General features: G+C 44.2%; 1 protein-coding gene across 1 annotated transcript; it reads right to left on the reverse strand.

The window, feature by feature from the left end:
• Nucleotides 1-24,101, reverse strand: LOC121543536 (leucine-rich repeats and immunoglobulin-like domains protein 3). The gene is made up of 19 exons (XM_041853476.2): nt 23,682-24,101; nt 19,278-19,349; nt 19,083-19,157; nt 9,213-9,347; nt 8,899-9,042; nt 8,392-8,535; nt 7,995-8,138; nt 6,898-7,041; nt 5,509-5,589; nt 5,266-5,337; nt 4,590-4,661; nt 4,179-4,342; nt 3,341-3,679; nt 2,791-3,072; nt 2,138-2,596; nt 1,691-1,852; nt 1,350-1,490; nt 937-1,200; nt 1-765 (listed from the first exon to the last, which is right to left on the reverse strand). The coding sequence occupies exons 1-19, from the start codon at nt 23,882-23,884 to the stop codon at nt 500-502; spliced, it is 3,363 nt and encodes a 1,120-aa protein (XP_041709410.1). The 5' UTR covers nt 23,885-24,101; the 3' UTR covers nt 1-499.
• Nucleotides 24,102-24,932: the final 831 nt, after the last annotated feature.

Genomic DNA, 24,932 nt, shown 5'->3' on the forward strand with positions numbered 1-24,932 from the left:
TACTTTTAATGTACGTAGCAGCACATGTTATGGTGTTTTATTATGTATAAGTATGTGCAAAGGGGTGCTTAACTCAAAGCAACAAAAAAAAGCTAAAATAACTGAACAGGCATGGTCGGTCGCACAACACAAAATACTAATTTACAGGAAAAAGGACAGCACAAATAATGGATTCTATTTTTACCCTTAATTTACAAAATATAATAAACTTTGTATAAAAACGTATATATATATATATATTCAATATCTATCTTCAATTGAAGATGTTTCCCATTTTCCTTTCTTAATAAAAGAACAGTCCTCACTGTTAATATCTCCTCATATAATTTTTCAGCATTTTGTAGGCACAATGCATTATCCTTTTACATTCACGCGTTGCACGTTTGCAGTGTCCATCATTGAGAAAGTGTCCATTTACTGAGGTAGCATTTATTTTGGTCATCCTCGTAATGAAGAAAAACTCAAAGGAATGTCAGTTCGTTTGAACGCACATATTCAGCTATGTGCTCGCTCGACCATGCTGACTAGCAGCAGTCCTATTGAGATCATACGGTTGTTCATAGATATTATTGCCGCTCTTTTCTGATTCCGATCTAGAATCCTTTGACTGGACGCTGTTCTTGTCTTCCTCGCGTTCCGAGTCTGTGTCCAGGGCTGCGTAGGGATTCTCGTGTAGCATCATGCTGTTGTGCAGGGCCAGTGGCGGTGGTGCAAACCCGGGGTAGAATTCCTGTTGAGGCCTCCAGGGGGCTTTCCCAAACGTTCCTATGAGAGGGAAGGACGGAGGGAGATACAGGGTAATGCCTGAGACATTCACTTGTTGTGTTAGCTGTCAAATGAGAAAATGAATATTCAATAAATCACTTAGTAATTGAGTGAATTTAAAATGTGCTTGACTTGACCCAAATCCATACTGAGAAATTTCCTCAGACGTACCCATGAAGGTATTGGAGGAGAGCGTCGTCTCCCGAGGTCGGCCGTACTCGCTCCCATCTCCCTCGTCCATGGAGGGGGGGCCCTCGCCCTGTAGGTGGGGTGGCCCGTGGAAGCTGCTGCCGTTGGGCATCTGCACACTGGGACTCCCGTGATCAAAGGGGTCCTGAAGGGCCTTGCCACATGGATAGTAGTCCCTCCTCTTGGAGCTGGTCAGGCTGCCACTGTAGGAGTCTATGCAGATGGGCCGCTGGTCTATAGCATAGCCTGTAGGGAGGGGGGGGGGGGAGAAGTTACAGTGAGCCATGGGAAATCAGATCAGTATGACAGCAACACATGATGATATTGTTTAATTTAGGGAAAAATATTTATAATGCTACAATATATATATTTTTATATATATCTGTTGCACCGACCTGTGAAAGCCTCTGAGGGTTCTCCGGTGTACATGTTGCCTCTCCTGAGGATAGAGCTGATGGGACCTTGGTAATGGCAGAGCAGGGGATCTATGGCCGCCTCCATGTCCGCTTCACTTCCTGTGTCCAGCTGACACAGACCTGTACGAGTCACATGACACATTAGTAACGCATTGGTACTTGCCTCAAATTACTTACACCATTCCAATATGTATTCAGGTGAAACAATACTGTATGATACATATAGAAAAATGCTCAGAGTACAGTTGACTTTGATGCAATGCATATATTCATAATATAAAAGTCCCCATGCATTTCCAATGAAAGAGCTGCTCTCCTACCGTTCAGGTCTTTAGGCTGCATGTAGAATCCACTCATGGAGGAAGCCATGAACTGGTGGTTGCCACTGCCACTCTCTGAGGGGACGTAGCCATCTTGTCTATCGGCCAGCGTGCCCTGAGAGGACAGGTAGCTGGGGATGTCTGCTGGCAGGTTGGTCTCGTCTGCAGGGAAAACACCAGGGAGGGAAAAGTCTCAGAAATGTTTTCATAGAGAAATACAATAATAATAATATGTTCAAGGCAATGGTCTGTCACTGATTCATGTCAAAGTATTCTGAAAAGGTGTTGTTTTAATACCAGCCAAAGTATGTGGAGCCGGAGCCCATAACTCAAGTTTCAAAAATGTAATTGCGCAATATTTTCTGTTCGAGGGAGGAGGCAACATGGGCATGCAAGTACTGAACTCAAAGCCAATCCTGTGCTGACAAAATGGCACCCTCTCCTCACCTGTGTTGGTGACACTGCAGTCCTCGTTGCGCCGGCGCGTATGGTAGATGATGACCACCCAGACCAGCGAGGTGCCCACCACGCAGCACACCACCGCGATGATGACGATGCCCACCGTGGTCCAGCCGTCCTCGTCCGAGCCTACGCCTCCCGAGGCGCCCACCCCCACGTCACAGTTGGGGTTGGGCAGCACGGCCAGGCGCACGTTGCCCCGCTGGGTGCCCAGAGTGTTCGACATCTCGCACGTGTACTTCCCCGCGTCGCCCTCCGCTGCGTCCACGATTATGAGCAGCTGGTTGGCGGCGGCAAAGAAGTGGCGCTCTGTGACCACAAGGGGGCTGTCGTCTTTCGTCCAGTTGAGCCTGGGGGAAGGGCTGCCGCCGGCGATGCACTGGAGGACCGCAGTCTCCCCTTTGGCCACAGTGCGGTCCATGAGAGGGCGCAGAAAAGAGGGCGTTTCTGGAGGAGAATGGGGTAAGGGGGAGTGTTAGTTGCCTGACAGTCTCAAAACGCCTGATTCATATGTCGATTTGTGGGGGAAACACTCATGGAATACCATAAAATAAATTTGATCTGTGTCAAAATGAAGAGGGACCCACAGACAAATGCAAAGTTCTTTGCCAGCTGGTGAAAATAGAAAGAGCAATTCTCACCTAGCACAGTTAGCGTAGCGTTAGCTGATATGGCTCCGGCGGTGTTCTGGGCGGTGCAGCTGTACAACCCGATGTCCTCTGTCTTCACATCCACGATGAAGAACACATCGTCCTCAGGCATCACGTGCATACGGCGCTCCCGGGCGGCGGGGAAGTCCGTGCCCCCGTCTTTCTGCCAGGCGATCTGCGGAGACGGGTGACCCACGGCGGCACACTCCAGTCTGGCCGTGGCACCGGCCCGGATACTCAGGTCCATGGGCATCTTGGTGAAGGACGGAAGCACTGGAGGGACAAAAGGGATGGACATTTTATTTGACATCTAACGGCAGCACCGCTTCAAGAGCGACATCAAAGTTACAAGGTTTTGCAATGTCAGTCATAACGAGATTCCTTATATGTTCGTAGGGCACTCCGAGTTGATATTTGCAGTGTACTTGTGTAGTAGTTTGTCATAGTTTATCATGCTGAGAGTTATACTAAGAATGACAAATCTCTTGAAATGACCCCAAATAACCAGTCAAAATCAATACCAGTAGGTTATTTATCTTACTGTTGACGGTGAGCTTGGCCTTGGTGGAGTAAGAGGAACCAAAGTGGTTTGAGATGACACACTGGTACTTCCCCTCGCTGGTGAACTCTACACTGCGTAGCTGCAGTGTGGTGGTGTACTCTGTAACCTCTGTTTCACGGCCTTGGCCTCCCCCCTGGGCTCTGAGGTGTGCCTGGTTGTGGATTTCAGCGTCATTCAGGACCTCATTGTCCTTCTTCCAGGCAAAGGTCATGGGTGAGTCGCTGGAGCTGGCCGCCGAGCACACGAAGGTGACGTTGGTGCTTTTGATGGCCGACTGGGTCTCAGGTTGCACCGTGATCTGAGGTTTAGGGAAGTCGTCTGGTTGGAAGACAAGAAGGGAAAAACATTAGTTTCTATTTGAAGTGAAAGGGGCTAAACTCAAATTGACATTCATTTTGGGGCTAACCAGTTTTTGTTTAAACCGTGATGGTCGACAACCAGCTTAAATATGGAAACGATACGATTTTATGCGCCAAGATTCAAACTATCTGACTTGGGAAATGTTGAAAGCTCTGAAGGCAAAGCACCTCAGCTCTAATAGTAGTAATTACTTAATTAAACTGGTCCCAGAAATTCCTCAACAATTATTTATTTTCTCCCTGCTGTCTCTGACTCCACCCGGCCAAGCTGTTAACTCACTGAGTTTCTACATGGTTCCATTACAATGCTGGCTCCATCAGAGTGTCCATGAGTTGAAGGAAAATATGGAACAATCTGGGTCAGTTCATAAATGGAAAACCTGTCACGGCTAAATGGCTGTTTTTAACAAGGACTACATTAAGAGGCTTGTGTGTGTGTGTGTGTCAGTCACACTCACCACACACAAAGTCCTCCTGTCTGACGGTGAACACGCTCTTGCCCTTCAGCATCAGGGGATGGGCACAGCTGGCGTTCACGTAGTGCAGGAAGGCCTGCTCCGCCACCCACAGAGGAAACCACTTGAGCTGGCAGTCACACAGCAGGCTGGATGTGTTCAGGTGCCTGGGGGGGGTGGTACTGCGTTAGAGCCAGGAATCACAAGAGAGACCCAGCACAAAGATGCTCCGTAATACTTGAGCAATTTTATAGTCGTTAAATTTTAAGATAATCACTTTTATGAGTATAGGTGCTTTTGAAGTAATTTTCTATGAAAGACTCTTTCCTTTCCTCAGTTAGTCCAGAACAATGACTCTGGTCTATTGGCATTGCAGAATATGAATACAGTGTGACTGAACGCAGAGATACTTACAGTTCCTCAAGCTTCTTCATCTGCACAAAGGCATTCCCTTGGACCGACATGATCGCATTGTTACTCAAATCTCTGAGGGGGGAAAAGCGGGGAGAATGGATGGATCAGAACCAGGGGAATGTACACAGAAAGATGGCAAACTTTCCCCTCCGTCTAGACCTATCTGGAGGAAGACTGCTAACACTTCAATAATCAGAGAGAGGGAAGAAAAGGTCTGGAGAACAATAGAAATATGGGCAGCACCGTGCTATTATCGTGCTGTTAATCAAGAGGGGCCTGTCTTTGGCTCCTTTGAGCTCAGACACGACTGGGAAAAAAAGTTAATTAGAATCAAACGCAGCTGTTTCACAGATATAAACACACACACACACTTGTACACACAGAAACCTGCACACACGCAAGCACGAACACACAGGCGCACACACACACACACACACACTCCTCTAGCCATGCCTAAGCAGTTAGTGATCAATAGTCTCCCCACATATGGAGATGGTGAATACCAGACAGCTCTGTTTTTCATCAAAAGTCTAGAGAAGAAGCAGAGACAATAAGGTTGTGTGGTTCTCACAAACAGGCTTTGTTTCTAATGGTTATGGATTCTCCCGCATTAAGTTTACAGCTTTAGGACAGTTGAGACAGACGTATGATCATATTTATTTGAAGGTCAACTCACAGGTGCTCCAGTGTGTCCAGGCCAGAGAACGACTTCTTGGTCACCGAGCGGATTTGATTTCCTTGAAGGAACCTGAGAAAAGGATATTTGAGTTTTCATTCAAATACAGTAATTTATATTATGATAAGAAGCAAATACTTCCAGTTCAAATCAGTTCTCATGGCCCATTTTATAGTTTCTAATCAATCTTCTGGAAATCAATAGGTTAGAAGACAAAGCCATGGTAAAGTCAAGCCAACTCACAATTTCCTTAGTTTGTCCAGAGCAGAAAATGGTCCGTTCATGTCTTCAATGGTCCAGGAGATTTCGTTGTTTTGCAGATCTCTATTTCCAGAGAAACAATGACAAACCACATTGTAAAAATCCACACCCAGAAAACAACTGCACTTATTATAGTCTTCATAAACCTTGGTGCGGCTTTGCGTTTCGTGTGAAGGACAAGAAAAAAGTTAAAGGCTTTACATTTATATTCAAAGTGGTCCCATCACTGGAGGATGTTTCTCGCTAACTTTGGGGGCTTTTTAAGTGTTTGCGATGGTTTCTCTGTGTCTCGCAGCAAAACACTGCTTCACATGCAATGCAACGTGTTTAACAGGGAGGAACTCAAAACCACACGTCTGTGCTACCTCCTCATGTATTTTAGACACCTTAATTTAGTGAAAAATTATACGTTTTTAGCAATGGGTTTTATGGATGGGGTAAATCAAATTTTTAAGTAAATATCAAAGGGCTTTGAAAAATCCTAAATCTCTTTTAACCTAACTGAATGGCATGTGCACACAGCAGTACATCATGTCTGCTAAAGAGATTTGCTGGATGTCTTCACCCTTCCCCCGCTCCCTCTCTCTCAAGTCTCTTTAAATACATTCAAACAGCTAGTTTCCTCCTCTGCATGCCTGGTTACAAATGATTGGGGTTGAGGAGGGGTGGAGGGGGTAGAGGAGCGGGTTGTGGAGAGGGGCTGGAGCTGGGGGGTAAAGCCCCCTAAGCCACCCCAACTCCCTGTCCACCTACCTACACACCTGCCCTCTGCTGACCTTTCACGCACAGTTAACATTTGGTTCCATTTAAGAGAGGGACCAGGGGCAATGTTATGGAGCTGGTCTGTAGATGGGGGGATGGAGTGGTGGACTCACTCTGCTGGCTGGTTGAGGTTTTTATGTGTGGGGAGAAACCACAGGCAGTACGTTCATCTATTTCACATACCGAAAACAAACAAGGCGGAATATTTCCACTCACGCCTCGATGAGTGTGGAGAGGGACAGGAAGTGAAATGCAACAAGCAGGCAGCATCTGAGAAGTTAGCTAACTGCTAATGTACTCTCATAGAAGTGAGATAGGGCTTATCTTATGGAACAATGATAAAGTGTAGGCTGATGACTGTTATAACCATGTCACTTCGGAGTTTAAATCAAGTTCATCCCTAAACTCTCATGAGCCTTGATGCTTCTCAAACAACATTAGGGAAAACTAAGAACCAGGATTAGTGATATTAACCATGGCTAATGCGCTCACTGCCAGTGGGACGTTGAAAATAATCATTTAATGCTTCAGCACCATTATACAATAGAGCTGTCATCTCTGACAAGTAATTCACTGAAATTGAGTTTAGTCATCCTTATTCAAACTTACAGCATCTGTAGGTGGGAGAGTCCTCGGAAGGCTCCGTCTGCGATGAAGCTCACTCGGTTGTTTCCGATGTGGAGTTCGTCAAGCAGGCTGAGGCCCACAAAGCTGGACTCCTCCAGTCTTGTCAAGTGGTTGGACGAGATGTCCCTGTCGGGTGGAGAGAGAAGGAACATCAGCATCACACAGTTCATACACCCAGGGCAGATGGAAGGGGGGGGGGGAAAGAAACAGTTGAGGTAGATGATAAACGGGCCATAGATCACTAGGAACAAATCTTGCCAGATTAGTCTATGAATTACAATAAGCACTTTGTAATAAGCATTAGAACCACCACTAAAACATGTTATCTAATTATTATCAAGGTATATCCAGTCAAACTAAAGCTTTCTTTACTAAAAGATTTCGGAAAGTGTTTGAAACTAAGTTTTGAAAGTTAGATTGTACCTTGCACAGCTGGCCTTCTTTGTTTAACCTTATGCAAACAGTATAAAAGTATTAACTTTGTACTAGAAATCCTCAAAAGCAAACATCAGACGAAAAAACTAACAAACCAGAAAGAAGGCTATTTAGTGGGCGAAAAATATCTGTCAACTGCCAATTTGGTTTACACTCAGGTTCACTTGATAAGAGAAATGGAAAAAAAAACAACTCCCCTTTCAGAAACGACCTAGTCGCTCGTAAAAAAAAACATGGCGCACTTAGTAATTGGCCAGTGCCATAAACAACGTTAACAACAAAGGAAACAATATGTTGCTGCCGCCACTTGTCGCTTCAGACACTCTGGTTGTGAAATCCCTCCCTCCCTCTCCCCTATAGACGTGGCGAGGCATTAAAGGAGGGGGGCTATAGTGGCGGGGGTGAAGTGGGGGGCGTAATATTTTGGCAGGAGCCCTGCATTGGTGTTGGCACTGAGCTCTAGGGGTGGAGGAAGAGAGGGGGGAGTGTGTGTGTGTGGGAGTGGCGAGTTGGAGACTGCGAGGAAGGAGGGCGGAAGCGAGGGAGAGAGAGAGAGAGAGGTGTTGGGAGCTCACAGTGTGAGTAGGAGAGAAAGTGAGAGAGAAAAAGAGAGGGAGGGAGACGAAGAAGAAAGGGTCACTCACAGCTCGCTGAGTTTCTGACAGAACTCCCAGGCGTCGGGCCGGATCCGGCTGATGGCGTTGTGGCCCAGGTGGAGATGCTGCAGAGTCAACAGGCCGTACAGCCAGCCCTTACTCACCTCCGTCAGGTTGTTGTAGTCCAGCTGCCTGCAGGGACACACAGAGGTCAGTCATCAACATATAGACACACACAGACAGACAGAGATGAAGACATATGCTAGCCTGGACTGATACCACACTGTATAGGCTATGGCCAACTATCATTGTCAAGACATATGGCTACACATATGTATCCAAAGATGGTATGCAGACACTTGCACCCAGACATACACTGTTAAATCAAACAATGTACACTAGTAAATGAAGACACATTTTCTTGTCAAAGAGGACAGTTACTTACAGGACCTCCATGTTACTGAGGCCCCAGAAGGCTCCGTCCATCAGGCGGCTGATGCCGTTCCTCTGCACCTTCAGCGAGCGCAGACCGTGCAGACCGTGGAACGTCAGGCCCTCCACCCTGCGCAACCGATTCCTGTTCAGCTCCCTGCAGGTTGGACCACAAGCAGACCGTAAGAGAACCGCAGCATCATATATACAGGAAGGAATAAGAGTTCACTTAACTCAAGAAGTGAGGTTGAAAAGGAATCTAATTCATCTAAGAGAAGCCAAGAAGATGTCAATGACTGTTGGAAGAGTGGTCAAAGAGTGGTTGGAGATGTCAACGCACTGTCAATGTGCAGTCACAATGAGTTTTCAGGAAGTTCACAGAGCAGTCAGAGAAACATCAAAGAGTAGTGAAAAGACGTGGACCATTACACAAACGTTCAAAGAGCGGTCATAGTATAGTTTGAGGGCAAGTCAAGAAGAGGTCAACCCCAACAGTGCTCAAAGTGCAATTGTCACTTACAGGTGCTGGAGGTTGGGGAGCTGGAAGATCTTGGCAGGGATGGTCGAGAGGCGGTTGCGGTTGAGCCTGAGGACCTGCAGAGTGCTGGACAGGTTGACAAAACAGCCCGTCTCCAGGGTGGAAATGCGGTTGTTGTTCATGATACTACAGGAGAAGAAAATACATTGATCATATCATTAATTCCAAAGAGGAAAAATGACCAAACAGTGTTGTAGTTCCACCAAAATGTAACTATTTGATCCAGACTTAGATAGTATTATTGGACGGAGTTTAACCATTCATTTTAGGTAAAAAGTCAAAACGGACGGACTCACAGGTTCTTGAGAGGCAGTGCAGGGAAGGAGTCAGCCTTGATATCCACTATGCTGTTATTGCTGAGGTCCAGGGTCTCCAGGCCTCGCAGGGGCCTCAGCTGCTCCAGAGAGATCTTCGTGATCCTGTTGTTTGCTCTGAAAACACAGATAGAACGGCTCCAATGAACGCTAGAAAATACGGTGTATTTTAACAACGCGGGTCACCAGTCTAACGTTTCCAGACATACAAATACTCCGAGCAGTCAATTAGCGGGCGGTATTTAAAAAATGACCACCCTCGCCTGAGCGTTCCCCTCGAACCTCGCTACCCCAGTTCTCATTATTATTATTATGTTAATATTATACATTTTTCCTGGAACATTGAGTCTCTCCCTGAACCATGAAAAAGAACACAGTTCCCTGGTTGTCTAGGAAAGGGGGAGGAAGGGGCAATACTAGGGCTAACCAATGTCACTACTCATCTCAACAGGTCAAAACAGCCGTTTGGTTTAGTGCTGTGTTATTTTGTTTATAAGGTAATTACTAACAAGGTATTTAAAAAAATAACCTGCCAATTACTTGGCTGATGAATACCATTCCCTCAGTGAAAGCATGCCTCAGCAGAGGCTGGCAATTTCCTGAGCTGCACGCCTCCTAAATTGCAGTGCAGGGACTGCTTAGTTATAAACAGTGTCTGTACAGAGCCGTCTTTGTTGATGGGCCTCGACGGGTAGAGAAAGAGCGAGCGAGGGAAAGAGAGAGTGAGGGAAAAGACTAGGAATTCCCTCCAATACACCAAACTGCAGGCCCCGTTTCAGTATTAATTACAAGGCCAACATAACCCCCCCCCAAAAAAAAAAAAAATGTTTTACTTGTATTAATGCATCAGTACTTAATTTTATCTTCTTTATGATAAATATATTTTGTGCATTTTCCTGATCCTGACCACAAAGTGAATGTTAGTGTTTCCCTATACTGTGCATGCAAAGCACATGTCAACATACAGCCCTTTTGAGAAATGGATGAACATTGACATGGCTGTGAAGTACTGGTTTATGGGAACACTAGCACCCTTCAAGAAGCTGCCAATAAGAAAACAACAATGAAACTAACACACCGAACCAGCACTAGTCGAGAGCCAGACTCAAAGTCTCAAACTGGCTCAGCTCCGCTGTACGCCTGGCCAAAGCGAGACTAAAACAGCACTGAAGATACAATCAAGCGAGAAATTGAGCACAGTGGCAACGTAGCTTCTCAGTCCATCATAAAGCCTCAGAAAGTGGTATCTTTGACTTGGACAGAGCAGTCATTTTCCACACATTTCCCTAAATCTTCTGCCATCCATACCTCTCTTATGACTGGGCTCCCCACGTAGAGACAGTAACACCCCTTGGCAGCATTACCACCACAACATCCAGAGGAAAACAGACGAGTGTGTCTGTCAGTCAGTCGAACCTGGAACAAAGTCCAGGAGGATATATGGATAGAGGCCCAGGGAGGAGAGGTTGATGGGATGTCTGGGGCACGTAGGGGTAGAACCTGCCACAGCACGTCCCTCTGCCTAGCCTCTGGCAAGGCCAAGACTCAATGCTTGGTTCTATGCCAACCGACTGTAAGAGTGTGGGGCTGAGGGTGGGGGTAGAGGGTTGGTTCTGGGAGCCTGAAACCCAATCCCCTTTTTTTCGTATTAAACACTCAGTCACTGCCTAAAAATGGTCTTATTTCTTTTTTTTTTTAATAACACAGTTTAGGCAACAGCCACAGGCTGAGCTAGGTGCAGTGCAGCACACCACACCACCCACAGTAGAAAGGGCACAAGCCGGCCTTTTGTGTGCAGATTTGCAAAGGGCTTTCCATGCACCGTGGCCTCTGTGGTCCCAAACAAAAGGGGCACACACCACCTGGGTCTCGATTTTCATGTTCCCCTGACTGGTCGCTGAGAGAAAAGAATAAAGAACCTGTATTTCCAGTTTTGTGGCGCTCCGGACTTCAATATATTTTGGGGGGAGGGTCGGTTGGATAGCAACTGTCAGCGCTGGCTGCTCAGTCCATGTTCCTCTACAAAAGACGGACTAACCCTGGGGCCTGTCAGCTGGAGGGAGGTGTGATGTGGTGGTGGTGATGATGATGAGTCCCTGGTCTTTGTACCCCAACACCATCGCCCTTCCCCCAATAGTAAACATCTGGCCAGCTGTGGAGCCTCACCCTGAAGCCTAGACTCCATGACCAGACAACTCATATATGACCAAACCTTTGAGTGTAGCTTGTATGAGTACATATTTGAGTGCAAATGGGCCAGATACAGTACATCAAGGATTCAGTTTAGCTGCTTGTGATGCTGACCCTCAGCTAAGCCGTGGAGAAGGAGCAGCACCTCCATCGGAGACGCCCCAAATACAACATGGTGTCCCAAGCTGATGTTGTTAATGCTTACTCTCTGACACACTTCACACTTGAACCCAAACAGTGCTGCTACAAATGAGCCTCTCCATGGCTTTGAAAACTTGACATGACCCATATGGAGGATAAGAATCCATACAAGAGTCATGTCATGGGAAGTATTGCAAAATAGTTGGGAAGAGATTTTTGACGTACCGATTCCATGGCATAGTGTTTATGAACTGATACGCAAAACGACGCCAGATTTAAAAAAAAAATCAATTTAAATTATTATACAAAATTCTTGCTACCAATAGAATGTTATTTATTTAGGGGATACAATCTTCCCAGCTCTGCAGATTTTGCTGCGAAGAGACAGAATCATTAGATCATTTGTTTTGGTACTGTCCATTTGTAGCTTGTTTTTGGACACAGGTCCAGGAATGGCTGAAGGATTGCAATATTTACCTGGAGCTAACCTTGCAGATTGCACTACTGGGAGATCTGAAAAGTCATAGTCAATCGATCAATAATATAATAATACTTTTAGCAAAAATGTTTATTTTCAATTTACAATCTGTAGAAACAATGAGAATAGAAGGGTTCAGAACTTTTGTGAAACCTCACAGTACAGTTGAAAAATATATGGCAAATAAAAATCCAATATGGATGGTGTTAAGAGATAGATGGGAGGTGTTGAATGGAGCTGAAGGATGGGACTAATAACAACTAACAAGAACTAATAATAACAAGATAACTAATGTAAAGCATACTGTGTCCATAATAAGTAAATAGGTTATAGGTTGAGAGCTTTTGTGAAAGAGCACAGTTAGAAAGAGATGGCATATAGAAGCAAACCAGATGGACATCATGAAAATGATCGGAGAGGTTGAGGGTAGAGGAAGTTCAGGAGTAAAAACAAACAAAATTGAATAATTGTAAAATTGACTGTGTCCATAATAGTATAAGCTGGAAGTAGAGGCCTAAGCGTTGTTGTTCACTAGTTTACTCCAACTAGGGACGGGGTGGTGGGGTTGGAAAGTAATAAAGGGAAATATATGTTTTTAAAGGATATATATATACAGTGAGGGGAAAAAGTATTTGATCCCCTGCTGATTTTGTAAGTTTGCCCACTGACAAAGAAATGATCAGTCTATAATTTTAATGGTTTATTTGAACAGTGAGAGACAGAATAACAACAACAAAATCCAGAAAAACGCATGTTATAAATTGATTTGCATTTTAATGAGGGAAATAAGTATTTGACCCTCTCTCAATCAGAAAGATTTCTGGCTCCCAGGTGTCTTTTATACAGGTAACGAGATTAGGAGCACACTCTTAAAGGGAGTGCTCCTAATCTCAGCGTGTTACCTGTATAAAAGACACCTGTCCACAGAAGCAATCAATCAATCAGATTCCAAACTCTCCACCATGGCCAAGACCAAAGTGCTCTCCAAGGATGTCAGGGACAAGATTGTAGACCTACACAAGGCTGGAATGGGCAACAAGACCATCGCCAAGCAGCTTGATGAGAAGGTGACAACAGTTGGTGCGATTATTCGCAAATGGAAGAAACACAAAATAACTGTCAATCTCCCTCGGCCTGGGGCTCCATGCAAGATCTCACCTCGTGGAGTTGCAATGATCATGAGAACGGTGAGGAATCAGCCCAGAACTACACGGGAGGATCTTGTCAATGATCTCAAGGCAGCTGGCACCATAGTCACCAAGAAAACAATTGGTAACACACTACGCCGTGAAGGACTGAAATCCTGCAGCGCCTGCAAGGTCCCCCTGCTCAAGAAAGCACATATACAGGCCCGTTTGAAGTTTGCCAATGAACATCTGAATGATTCAGAGGAGAACTGGGTGAAAGTGTTGTGGTCAGATGAGACCAAAATCGAGCTCTTTGGCATCAACTCAACTCGCCGTGTTTGGAGAAGGAGGAATGCTGCCTATGACCCCAAGAACACCATTCCCACCGTCAAACATGGAGGTGGAAACATTATGCTTTGGGGGTGTTTTTCTGCTAAGGGGACAGGACAACTTCACCGCATCAAAGGGACGATGGATGGCGCCATGTACCGTCAAATCTTGGGTGAGAACCTCCTTCCCTCAGCCAGGGCATTGAAAATGGGTCGTGGATGGGTATTCCAGCATGACAATGACCCAAAACACACGGCCAAGGCAACAAAGGAGTGGCTCAAGAAGAAGCACATTAAGGTCCTGGAGTGGCCTAGCCAGTCTCCAGACCATACTCCCATAGAAAATCTGTGGAGGGAGTTGAAGGTTCGAGTTGCCAAACGTCAGGCTCGAAACCTTAATGACTTGGAGAAGATCTGCAAAGAGGAGTGGGACAAAATCCCTCCTGAGATGTGTGCAAACCTGGTGGCCAAATACAAGAAACGTCTGACCTCTGTGATTGCCAACAAGGGTTTTGCCACCAAGTACTAAGTCATGTTTTGCAGAGGGGTCAAATACTTATTTCCCTCATTAAAATGCAAATCAATTGATAACATTTTTGACATGCGTTTTTCTGGATTTTTTTGTTGTTATTCTGTCTCTCACTGTTCAAATAAACCTACCATTACAATTATAGACTGATCATGTCTTTGTCAGTGGGCAAACATACAAAATCAGCAGGGGATCAAATACTTTTCCCCCCTCACTGTATATATATATATTTGCGAGATGAAGAAAAAACATGGGGGTTTGAAAGTGATGCAGACAATTACATTGATGGAAGTTACAATCTATCTGCAATATAAGCTGATCTACCCTCTAAACAAAAAAACTAAAAAGACCACACAAGTCAATGCCTTTTATAACCCCCATGAGGTCCCCTATTTTGAAGGATGTGGTCAAGACCATCTGGCAAAACATGGACTACACACAGCAGACGCCAGCCCTCTCCAGATAGACAGAGAGATAGGCTAGGTGAGGACCTACAGGAACTGTTATGCTTCACTTGCTTGAATCTCAGAGCAATTAATTGAACCCTGTTGTATTAACCTGTAAGTACAACATACTACAGTAACCCTGAATCTCAACACCCAACCAACTCTAACCTCTGGCAAGGCCAAGACTCAACGCTTGGTTCTATGCCAACCGACTGTAAGAGTGTGGGGCTGAGGGTAGAGGGTTGGTTCTGGGAGCCTGAAACCCAATCCCCTTTTTTTCGTATTAAACATTCAGTCACTGCCTAAAAATGGTCTTATTTCTTTTTTTTTTATAACACAGTTTAGGCAACAGCCACAGGCTGAGCTAGGTGCAGTGCAGCACACCATACCACCCGCAGTAGAAAGGGTACAAGCCGGCCTTTTGTGTGCAGATTTGCAAAGGGCTTTCCATGCACCGTGGCCTCTGTGGTCCCAAACAAAAGGGGCACACACCACCTGGGTCTCGATTTTCATGTTCCCCTGACTGGTTGCTGAGAGAAAAGAATAAAGAACCTGTATTTCCAGTTTTGTGGAGCTCCGGACTTCAATATTTTTTTTTGTGGGGGGGGGGTTGGATAGCAACTGTCAGCGCTGGCTGCTCAGTCCATGTTCCTCTACAAAAGACGGACTAACCCTGGGGCCTGTCAGCTGGAGGGAGGTGTGATGTGGTGGTGGTGATGATGAGTCCCTGGTCTTTGTACCCCAACACCATCGCCCTTCCCCCAATAGTAAACATCTGGCCGGCTGTGGAGCCTCACCCTGAAGCCTAGACTCCATGACTAGACAACTCATATATGACCAAACCTTTGAGTGTAGCTTGTATGAGTGCATATTTGAGTGCAAATGGGCCAGATACAGTACATCAAGGATTCATTTTAGCTGCTTGTGATGCTGACCCTCAGCTAAGCTGTGGTCCCCTATTTTGAAGGATGTGGTCAAGACCATCTGGCAAAACATGGACTACACACAGCAGACGCCAGCCCTCTCCAGATAGACAGAGAGATAGGCTAGGTGAGGACCTACAGGAACTGTTATGCTTCACTTGCTTGAATCTCAGAGCAATTAATTGAACCCTGTTGTATTAACCTGTAAGAACAACATACTACAGTAACCCTGAATCTCAACACCCAACCAACTCTAACCTTAAACATTGTGGCAATATAATGCAGATGAGGGCTGTGATATCAACTGAGACTGTGCAGTTGAGGCCTACAGGGAGAGACGTGAAGGAGAACTTGGCTACGGTCCATTCAACAAAACAGTTTCTCTCCATCTCTCTCTACTCCCCAACATCTGCCCAGAGATCTAATGAGAGCTTTTGAAAGGCAAACCGATGTGTACCGGAGAGTTCCAAGTGGTTATCTGTTGATCTCCACCTGTGTCGGGCCAACTCCACGGACAAACAAGCGGGGCATTGTCCATTTTGACGGCACACAGTTCAAATTTGTTTAACCAATTTTCTCACAAATTAGGTTATTATGCACCGTTATGTTAATAGTTTCAGGACTCGCCTGCCAGTCAGTCTTGTTTGGGTGTCTTCAGGTTTTAGCTTCTCATACTAACGCACATTGAAACATATGAAAATAGGAATTTAAAGCATCTATCAAACTCTGCTTTGCTTATTCGTGAAATGAATCAGGTAGCACATGCAGGTGTCGCAACTTGAGGAAACTCCAAGCCTTTGGGTATAGTAGCCAACTTAATAACTATTCGAATAGAAGGCGGTGTACCCTACATTAATGGTGAGCTGATCCTAGATCAGCTGAAATGTGCTGCCAGACTCATCGAAGTGTACTCTAAGGAATTTAATTGATATCAGTCAACAAAAGCAAACATTTAAAAAAATAAGACCACACAGCAGCACATCTCCATTTGAATTACACTTGTGTCTAATTTTGGCAGTTTTCGGGCAAATCTACTCCACATTTTTGGACTGTGTTGCCTTCACACTCTGAATTTGTTTATCTGAAGAAATATGACCTACATAAACAAGACCACAGTGTGAGACGATTATAGACAGCTGACGCTGCAACAGAAATGTTCCTTTTTGAATTAAATAATTTTTAGAAATGCGTAAATTATAGCTAAACAGCAGAAGCAGCTGTCAAACAGATACACACACACACACACAAACAACTTACCCCAAAGTCAGCAACACTCCACATTTTAATAACGCAATAAGATGGAATCAGCAACTGAGGCTTCCTAATCCTAAACCCCCCCCCCTTTTTTTCTCCATTTAGTACAGTCTGATTTTTCCTTCCATTCGCACATACTGGAGATTTTCTTCCCCTTCCTCCATTTCTCTGGCCTGGGGGGTGGAGTAAGGAAAAAAGGCCCCTGGGTATCGAATGCCACTTATTCAAACAGCCAGGCAGACATAGCGGCAGCTCTCGTCAACTTCCTTGACCCCACAGCCCAGAGTAAAAACAAACTGCAATAACCCTGCAGCTGGTAGTAATTGAGTTGTGATCATCTTAATTAATTGAACAATTTCCCAGGAATTTATGGTAGGGGATGGGGGCTTTAACCAGATTGCTGTGAAATCACCTCTCGTTGAGTTTGGTGGGCTCGACAAATGATATGGTGATTCCAGGGCTGATTAGGTATTTGGAGAAGAGGGTTTGATAGAATCTCGGTGTATGGAAAAGGTAACTGAGTTGGAACTGGAAAGGGCTTCATATTCTGCTTATCAACCAATTCATTATTTCTTATAAAGTGTTAGCTCTGTGGCGAACTAAGCTGACAGATATGCTTGGATGTCTTTTTTACAAAGCTTTTGGCAACAGACATTGTAACATTGTAACTCAACACTAAACCAGTGGTTCCCAACCCTGGTCCTCGAGTACCTCCAACAGTACACATTTTTATTGTAACCCTGGACAAGCACACCTGATTCAACTGGTCAACTAATCATCAATCCCTCAATGAGCTGAATGAGGTGTGCTTGTCCAGGGCTACAACAAAAATGTGTACTGTTGGGGGTACTGGAGGACCACGGTTGGGAAACACTGTACGAAACCAACAACATAACTCTTTCTCTCATTGTTCAACCATGTTTCCCTTCAGATAGACGTTGTGTATTATGTATCAGTTATAGTACTGTAGTTGATATGGTCCTACTGCAACTTGACAATGTACAGGAACAGAGTTGAGATGATGTGTTAACTGTGCTATTAGCCATTTGGGTCAGATGCTGGTGTAATATTTAATATGGAGTCTGATGCGATGTGTGCCTGAGCCTCCCCAGCTAACGCAGCAGCCCTGCTTCTCATTACAGGCGCCAGTCAGAAAAATAAGTCATCTGATGGCTTCTCAAAACTCTGTTCTTTTTCCAATAGGAAATACCACACACATATTCTCCATCAATGATGCCAATACCAGCAACAAAAAAGAAAGAGAGAGTGGGGGAGAGGGATTTTGTATTTAAATCCCCCCTCAGAGATTTTAGTTGCAAAGTAGCCACTAAGCAATGCAACTGGGAATACTATACACGCACTCACAGACTCAAACGAACACACGTTGTGGTAAGAAAGTATGAATTGATCATTCCCAAATGCACATTGAGGATGACAACTAGGCTGGCTGACATACTTCGGTACATTGCTTTCAATGGTGAAATCCATTGGAATTGTTCTCATATTCATACATTATATGTTTTCCAAAGCAACATCAACCAAATATGCAGCTTGAGTGGAGAATTGAGAGGAGAGGAGAATAGTATTGTATAAGTCATAAAAACTCTCAATGTTGTCTAACCGACAATGTTTCCAAGTTCATAAATAAATGTTGAATCAGACCTATTGGAAATCAAACATACCCTGGTGTACTGTATTTTGATTTAGTTCCAGGTAATACTGCCAGCCGCATCTGTGGCCTATAGGCTACACACCTAAAAGTCTGAAGACAAATTGACTAATAGCCGACGTCTGAATCCCCTTTGGCTGTTGGCTTCTTTCTCTGGTGTTACTGCTGGTCAAGTTCAGGCTTGATGAGGAATATGCCTCTTCTAGTTTTTGAGATGGATGCATTCTTGTGCAAAAAAACGTCCTATCCATTGATTTTGTGAGACACATTGTGCCGGGGGGAAAGTTCGAAATCAATGCCTTTGAAACCTCTGACATTGATGGGTCTATTTGTCTTTGAAAACACATGAAAGCCCCACATTGCTTCATCATGTTCTGGGGCCATCCTACTAGGAGTGTATACAAACACTCAACCTCCAGATGGATGAAATGCCACACTACTCATATAGACTATCTATAACAGAAATGAGATGGACAGATAGAAAACTCTAATCTTACAGATCCTGGATCAGCACTTATGGAAACGCTGGAACCACCTCTGGCGATTCCGTTTTCAACGATGACATTTACTTTCAGACATGTGACTGACTTGTCTCAAACTGGCTGCCATGCCTGGGACAGCCCAGTCTGGGAACCAACTCAGCCAAAGGGGGTTCCACCACAGAGGGAGGAGCAGCGCTTAGCAGCTCTACACTGTTAACTAGCACTGACAACTTTGATGGGTGGGTTGGTGGGGGAGGGTTGTTTCAAAAGTAATTCATACTTACAGAATGAGGGTGGTGATGTTTGCCGCATGAGGGCCCAAATCAGGTACCGTCTCAAATTCATTGTTGTTAAGCTTTCTGTAAACACACAAGCATAAAGGTTGTTTGTCACATGTGGTGTGTAGGGGCGGTGGAGGGAGAGTGTTTGTGACGGACGTTGTTTACTCTGGGGAAATAAAGAACACAGAGTATACTTACATCTCACTTAGGTGCCGCAGTCTCCTAAACACAGTGCTGTCGAGCGACTGCAATTTATTATGGCTCAGGTCCCTGTAAAGAAAGACGTTTGTTAGAGGAAAGTTACACCACATGGAGGGCCGTTCACTTCACAACCAATCATATACTGGCCTCTCTGTTTTTAAACAGGAGACATAACTTGTCTGAGTGAGCCTAGCCTATACAGCTCCAACTGAAGTCATGTCGGAAAGCAGCTGAGTCATTTTCAAAACAAACCACTGTATGCAACAACAACAAAAAAGCTAACCAGCTATAGGCCTAGTTTTGGCATTGGACCCTTTTTTTAAACATTGAGAGAAACTCCATGCCAGACAAGCTCACGCATCCAATCTGCTCTTGAATCACCAAGCCAAAACAGACAACCAGATAAGTTATGGAGGGGAGAGATTCCATTTTTTCCCCTTTTTGAGAGGGGGTGGAAAACAGGCCTAGAGAATCCTGCCTGGCCCAGAGTGTTATAAAGCGGTGGAGTTATTGACGCTGCTGCGCATGATCAACATTGTGGTGCCAGACCCTTTTTTTGGCTTGCCCCCCATCTGGAATCCATCAACTGGAGCTGAGAGGAGGGAGGGAAAACAAACTAACAACTGGTAATCTATTCACAATGCCGGGAAAGCAAGTTTCCACGCCGAAAAACTCCTGTTGCATTTTTCTGGCCCTGGTTTTATTGTTCAGCAAATAGTTTCTTCAACAAGAGTTTTACTTCTCTCTCTAAAACTTTTTTCCCTTCCCGACACGCAGCTGTATGTTTTTGTTCCACTAATCAGGCCATATGGGAGAGGTGGAGAGGTGTACTATCAAAAATGTCCAGATAAGCCTAGAGTGTTTCTGACACTTACACTTCCTTCAGAAATCCAGGTCCAGAAGTGGACCAGATTAAATCAGTACAGTGCTATATAGGCTTTGGCCTGTATCTATTAGACTTGAAAATGTGTGCCACACATTTATCCGTGTCTGAAGAGTGAATTTAACCAAGCTATCCATCCTCTTAGTAATAAGATATGATAGACCTGCTGGTTCTTTGATGTGGTTCTTAAAGCACTTGGACTAATACAGATTCACAAGGGAAAATAGGTAATTGACTTCCAAGCTGACAAAAGGCATTCCCTTCCCAGCTAAAGCTTTGACGTTATAATCCAGAGTGCTTTCTCTCCTTATCTCTGAAGTGCCATAACATAAGGGCTTGATATCACACTTTAACTGGGATTTTTTCAGCAGACACTGAAGCCCGGCTTGCTCGTGTAAATGTGTGAAAACGTAAAGTTATTTGATAATGCCAAGTCCTCTGTAGCTCAGCTGGTAGAGCACGGCGCTTGTAACGCCTGGGTAGTGGGTTCGATCCCCGGGACCACCCATACGTAAAAATGTATGCACGCATGACTGTAAGTCGCTTTGGATAAAAGCTTCTGCTAAATGGCATATCATTTTATTCTAATAGTTAATCACATTTGCTTTTAGTGAGGTGAGAACTGGTTGTGGATGTGATGGGGTGGTCTGGTAATACAGCAATGTTGAGTGAGTCTCCTGAGAGTTCTTACCTCCTCAAATGCATATTATGCTACAATCCAGGCTATAAACCCCCCAAAAAACTCTGGAAAATGGTCTACATTTGAATCGTAAAACCTCACTGAGAAATTTGAAGCTCAAACTAAATGCCTCTCCCACATTCACTCCCTCCATCCATCCATCCCTCCTTCCCTCGCTTTCTCTCTCTTTCAGAGAGTTTGCACAAACTAATCCAACAGTGGCTCCTTAATCAGTACCATCGGTGGCTCTGGAGTTGCTAATTCAGCAGAAATAATGGGGTGCTGGAAAACAAAGGGCCGAGCGCTTTAACATGTGCTGGAGAACCACTCGTAAATTAGCATGCCGGAGTGCAAAGATTTTTCCCCCCATGTGGAACTGTATTTCTCCATTTTTGGACGGCCTGCCTTGGTTATGAGGCTGTGCCAGTGATTTCTGGCAACGTGAAATTTCCAGAGCAGGGAGCACAGATTTTGTAACTAGCTGTGTTGTGAAATAGGAACTAGAAAACACAAGCTAGTAGTGACGATACATCAACATCCTCTATACCAGGCGGTGTCAGAGGAAGGCCCTCAAAATTGTCAAAGACTCCAGCCACCCTAGTCATAGACTGTTCTCTCTGCTACCGCACGGCAAGCGGTACCGGAGTGCCAAGTCTAGGTCCAAAAGACTTCTCAACAGCTTCTACCCCCAAGCCATAAGACTCCTGAACAGCTAATCATGGCTACCCAGACTATTTGCACTGCCCCCCACCCCCACCTTTTTAAGCTGCTGCTACTCTGTTAATTATTTATGCATAGTCACTTTAACTCTACCCACATGTACATATTACTTCAACTACCTCAACTAGCCGGTGCCCCCGCACATTGACTCTGCACCGGTACCCCCCTGTATATATAGCCTCCCTACTGTTATTTTACTTCTGCTCTTTTTTTTCTCAACACTTTTTGGTTGTTGTTTTATTTTACTTTTTTATTTAAAAGAAATGCACTGTTGGTTAAGGGCTGTAAATAAGAATTTCACTGTAATGTCTACACCTGTTGTATTCGGTGCATGTGGCCAATAAAATTTGATTTGACATGATGCAGTCTGAATGAAAGCCTGCGAACATCTGCTTATTAATAAATGTTAAGCAAATATTTGAGGCGTTACCATGGGAGATTGGCCTGGAGTGCCTATGACTTCATTTGACGTTATGCATTTATTGTCTTAATAGCCCTGGGGCCTGAAGAACTACTGAGCTCACAGAATATGGAAAGGCCCAATGATGGTATCACCTCATAAACAAAAGGCAAACAATTGTCATTCGGAGGTATGCAGCAGTTGGTCCCATCTAGGGCCTAGTGTTATGGACATCTGTATTCTGCATTACCTCCTTATCATGGTGTCACCTGATATTTACATGCTGAAAAAACAGTTTACCAACCTCTTGAGGTTCAACAAGTTGTCAAAATGAATTGTAGCCTATTGTTTATGATGGCATTTTAGGCTCTTCGTTCATGGAAATTGTGATAGCTCCAAAATCCCGAAAGCCTGTTGAAAGTTCTCCATGAACTATATGCTGTAAAGTTGTCAACTGATTGTACCTCACTGCACTAACAACAAACTCAAAAGCAAACCGTACTACCAACTCACTAGCCTACGGATGTTGGCATGTCTTGTTGGGTCTACTGGGTGATTGGAATAATCCTAATAAAAAAACTCTGTGCAGTAGGTTGGCCAACTAATGATTCACTAGTGTAGAAAGACTGACCATGGGCCATTGATGTGCAAAGGACATTAGCATTATATCTTCTTCTAAAACGGCCTACTTTATTATTCACAAGAATAATAGTAGGCCTCCTGTAGCTCAGTTGGTAGAGCATGGCACTTGCAACGCCAGGGTTGTGGGTTCGATTCCCACGGGGGGCCAGTATGAAAAATGTGTGCACTCACTAACTGTAAGTTGCTCTGGATAAGAGTGTCTGCTAAATGACTAAAATGTAAACAAGACAGAGCTTCCCTGCTGTTCCTGAGTAAGGCTCACATGTTCTGTAGGTATTCACATATGACATTGCAAGAAATACTTTTGATTGAAATTATAGTGTAGTTCGAGTGTAAAATCCCTATTTCCTTGAAGTTTAGAGTATTTTTCTATATATGAAATAACACCAAATGTTGCTAAGGAATGGTAAACAATAGGGTAAAGTGACCCAATATATCACTAGATCTTTCAGAATTTGAAATCATAAATGTGACAAACAACGTTTATTCACTAAATATCTATTTGGCTCAGTTGGTAGAACATGGCGCTTGCAACGCCAGGGTTGTGTGTTCGATTCCCACGTGGGACCAGTACAGGAAAAAAGCACAAAAATGTATCCGCTCACTACTGTAAGTCGCTCTGGATAAGAGCGTCTGCTAAATGACCAAAAAAAACTCAGTTCTGGCCTTCGCACCTTGGAAAATGGAGAGGCCTATCGCGCGTCGTTGCGAAATACTTTCTAAACAAACAGCAAATCAGCCTTTGGGAATAAAAAAGTAGTGATTTGGACTGATTTCCCTTTCTTGTTGATGTGACGGGAAAGAAACTTTGTTTCCAAACGGTTTCATTCTCTTCGAATCGTCAGTAAGCAACAACGTAACAAAGTTGGCCACAATGTAACAAATCACGTAATTCTCTGTATAAAAGTATCTATTCGAGTATTCCATTCAGACACTTGTTGTAACTATGTTAAAACCTATATCTATCAAATTACTCATTTCAAACATAGCTGTGAAAAGTAATTAAGATCGCTGTTCGTATCTATGTGCAGTGAAGATAAAATGGCAAGTCAACAAAAGCTCTCTAAATTGACTTACAATTGTACGGTCCATTCGGGAAGATTATCAGGAATTCCACGCCTTTTCAACCGACTGCAGTCCAAAAGGTCTCCAAAACATTTGCATGGTGACGGACACGTCCTTGTGTTTTCATCATATCCAAGTATACATTCTATTCGGGAAAACAGTAAGAAAACGACCGCATACATCGCAGCGTTGAAAGGCTGCATAGATGCGGACATTTTTGCCACACTGAAGTCCCCCCCAAGTTTTAGAGAAAAGCGCGAGAAAATCCGATATAGTAAAGGTTCCAACCCAAGGACAATGTTCTACGGGTTAGTCCTTAAATCCAATTCCTCGACCGTATTCCTTTGAAACTACGAACATGTAAAATATTTTTACATGACCCAAACTTCTCCATACCTCCGTAAAAGTTTTTGTCTGTACTAGCCTACTTTTTGCACTCGCAGCAGCCACTACTTTCAAGGCTCCCTACAGCGCGCCTCTCTATTGGTTGTTGGAGTGATGCGCTCCGGGAGGGGGGTGTAGATAGTAGGCATATCTTACAACTCTTCCAGTTTAATTTTATTCACATTTAACAAAACCTTGTTTAAACCACAGTGTTGATGACACAAACAGACTGCTTATTGTAGTCAAATGGAGATATTTCACAGAAATATTTGCTAATGTGTGTCAAAGACAGTCCTACCACAGATGCATTCTAAGGTTTTTGAGAATGCATGGCCAAAGGTCATTTGTTTTTATGACTTATTACTGGTTGTAAATTCTCGAAAGCTTAACAATGTGTAATCTCTGATAAATGATTAAGTTAGCAAGACAAAAGCTACTTTCCCCTCTCTTCGTTTATTACCATGTGAAATACAACAGGTGTAAAACAGTACAGTGAAATTCTCGCCTTGAGAGCTCTTTCCAACAATACAGTGTTAATAATATAGATAATAGAAAATATAATAAAAAATAAAAACCACACAAGAACTATGATGAGAATTTAAGAAACTCCCATCTCTTTGTTTATTACCATGTGTGAGACACATCATGACACTTCATGGCCCATTGTAATGTACCGAGCCTTCTCTTAGGCAGAGTGTGAAAGAGCAGTTTCCTGTGAATTCTATTTTCTGTTGTTTCTCTTCTTCTTATCATTCAATCTCCCATGTTATTAGGTGTGACACGGGGGGCCTCAGGGGTGGGTGCTTAGTCCCCTCCTGTACTCCCTGTTCCACCCACTACTGAGTGGCCAAGCATGACTCTGACACCATCATTAAGTTT

The sequence above is a fragment of the Coregonus clupeaformis genome, unplaced genomic scaffold, assembly GCF_020615455.1.
Source record: "Coregonus clupeaformis isolate EN_2021a unplaced genomic scaffold, ASM2061545v1 scaf0472, whole genome shotgun sequence".
Lineage (NCBI taxonomy): Eukaryota > Metazoa > Chordata > Actinopteri > Salmoniformes > Salmonidae > Coregonus > Coregonus clupeaformis.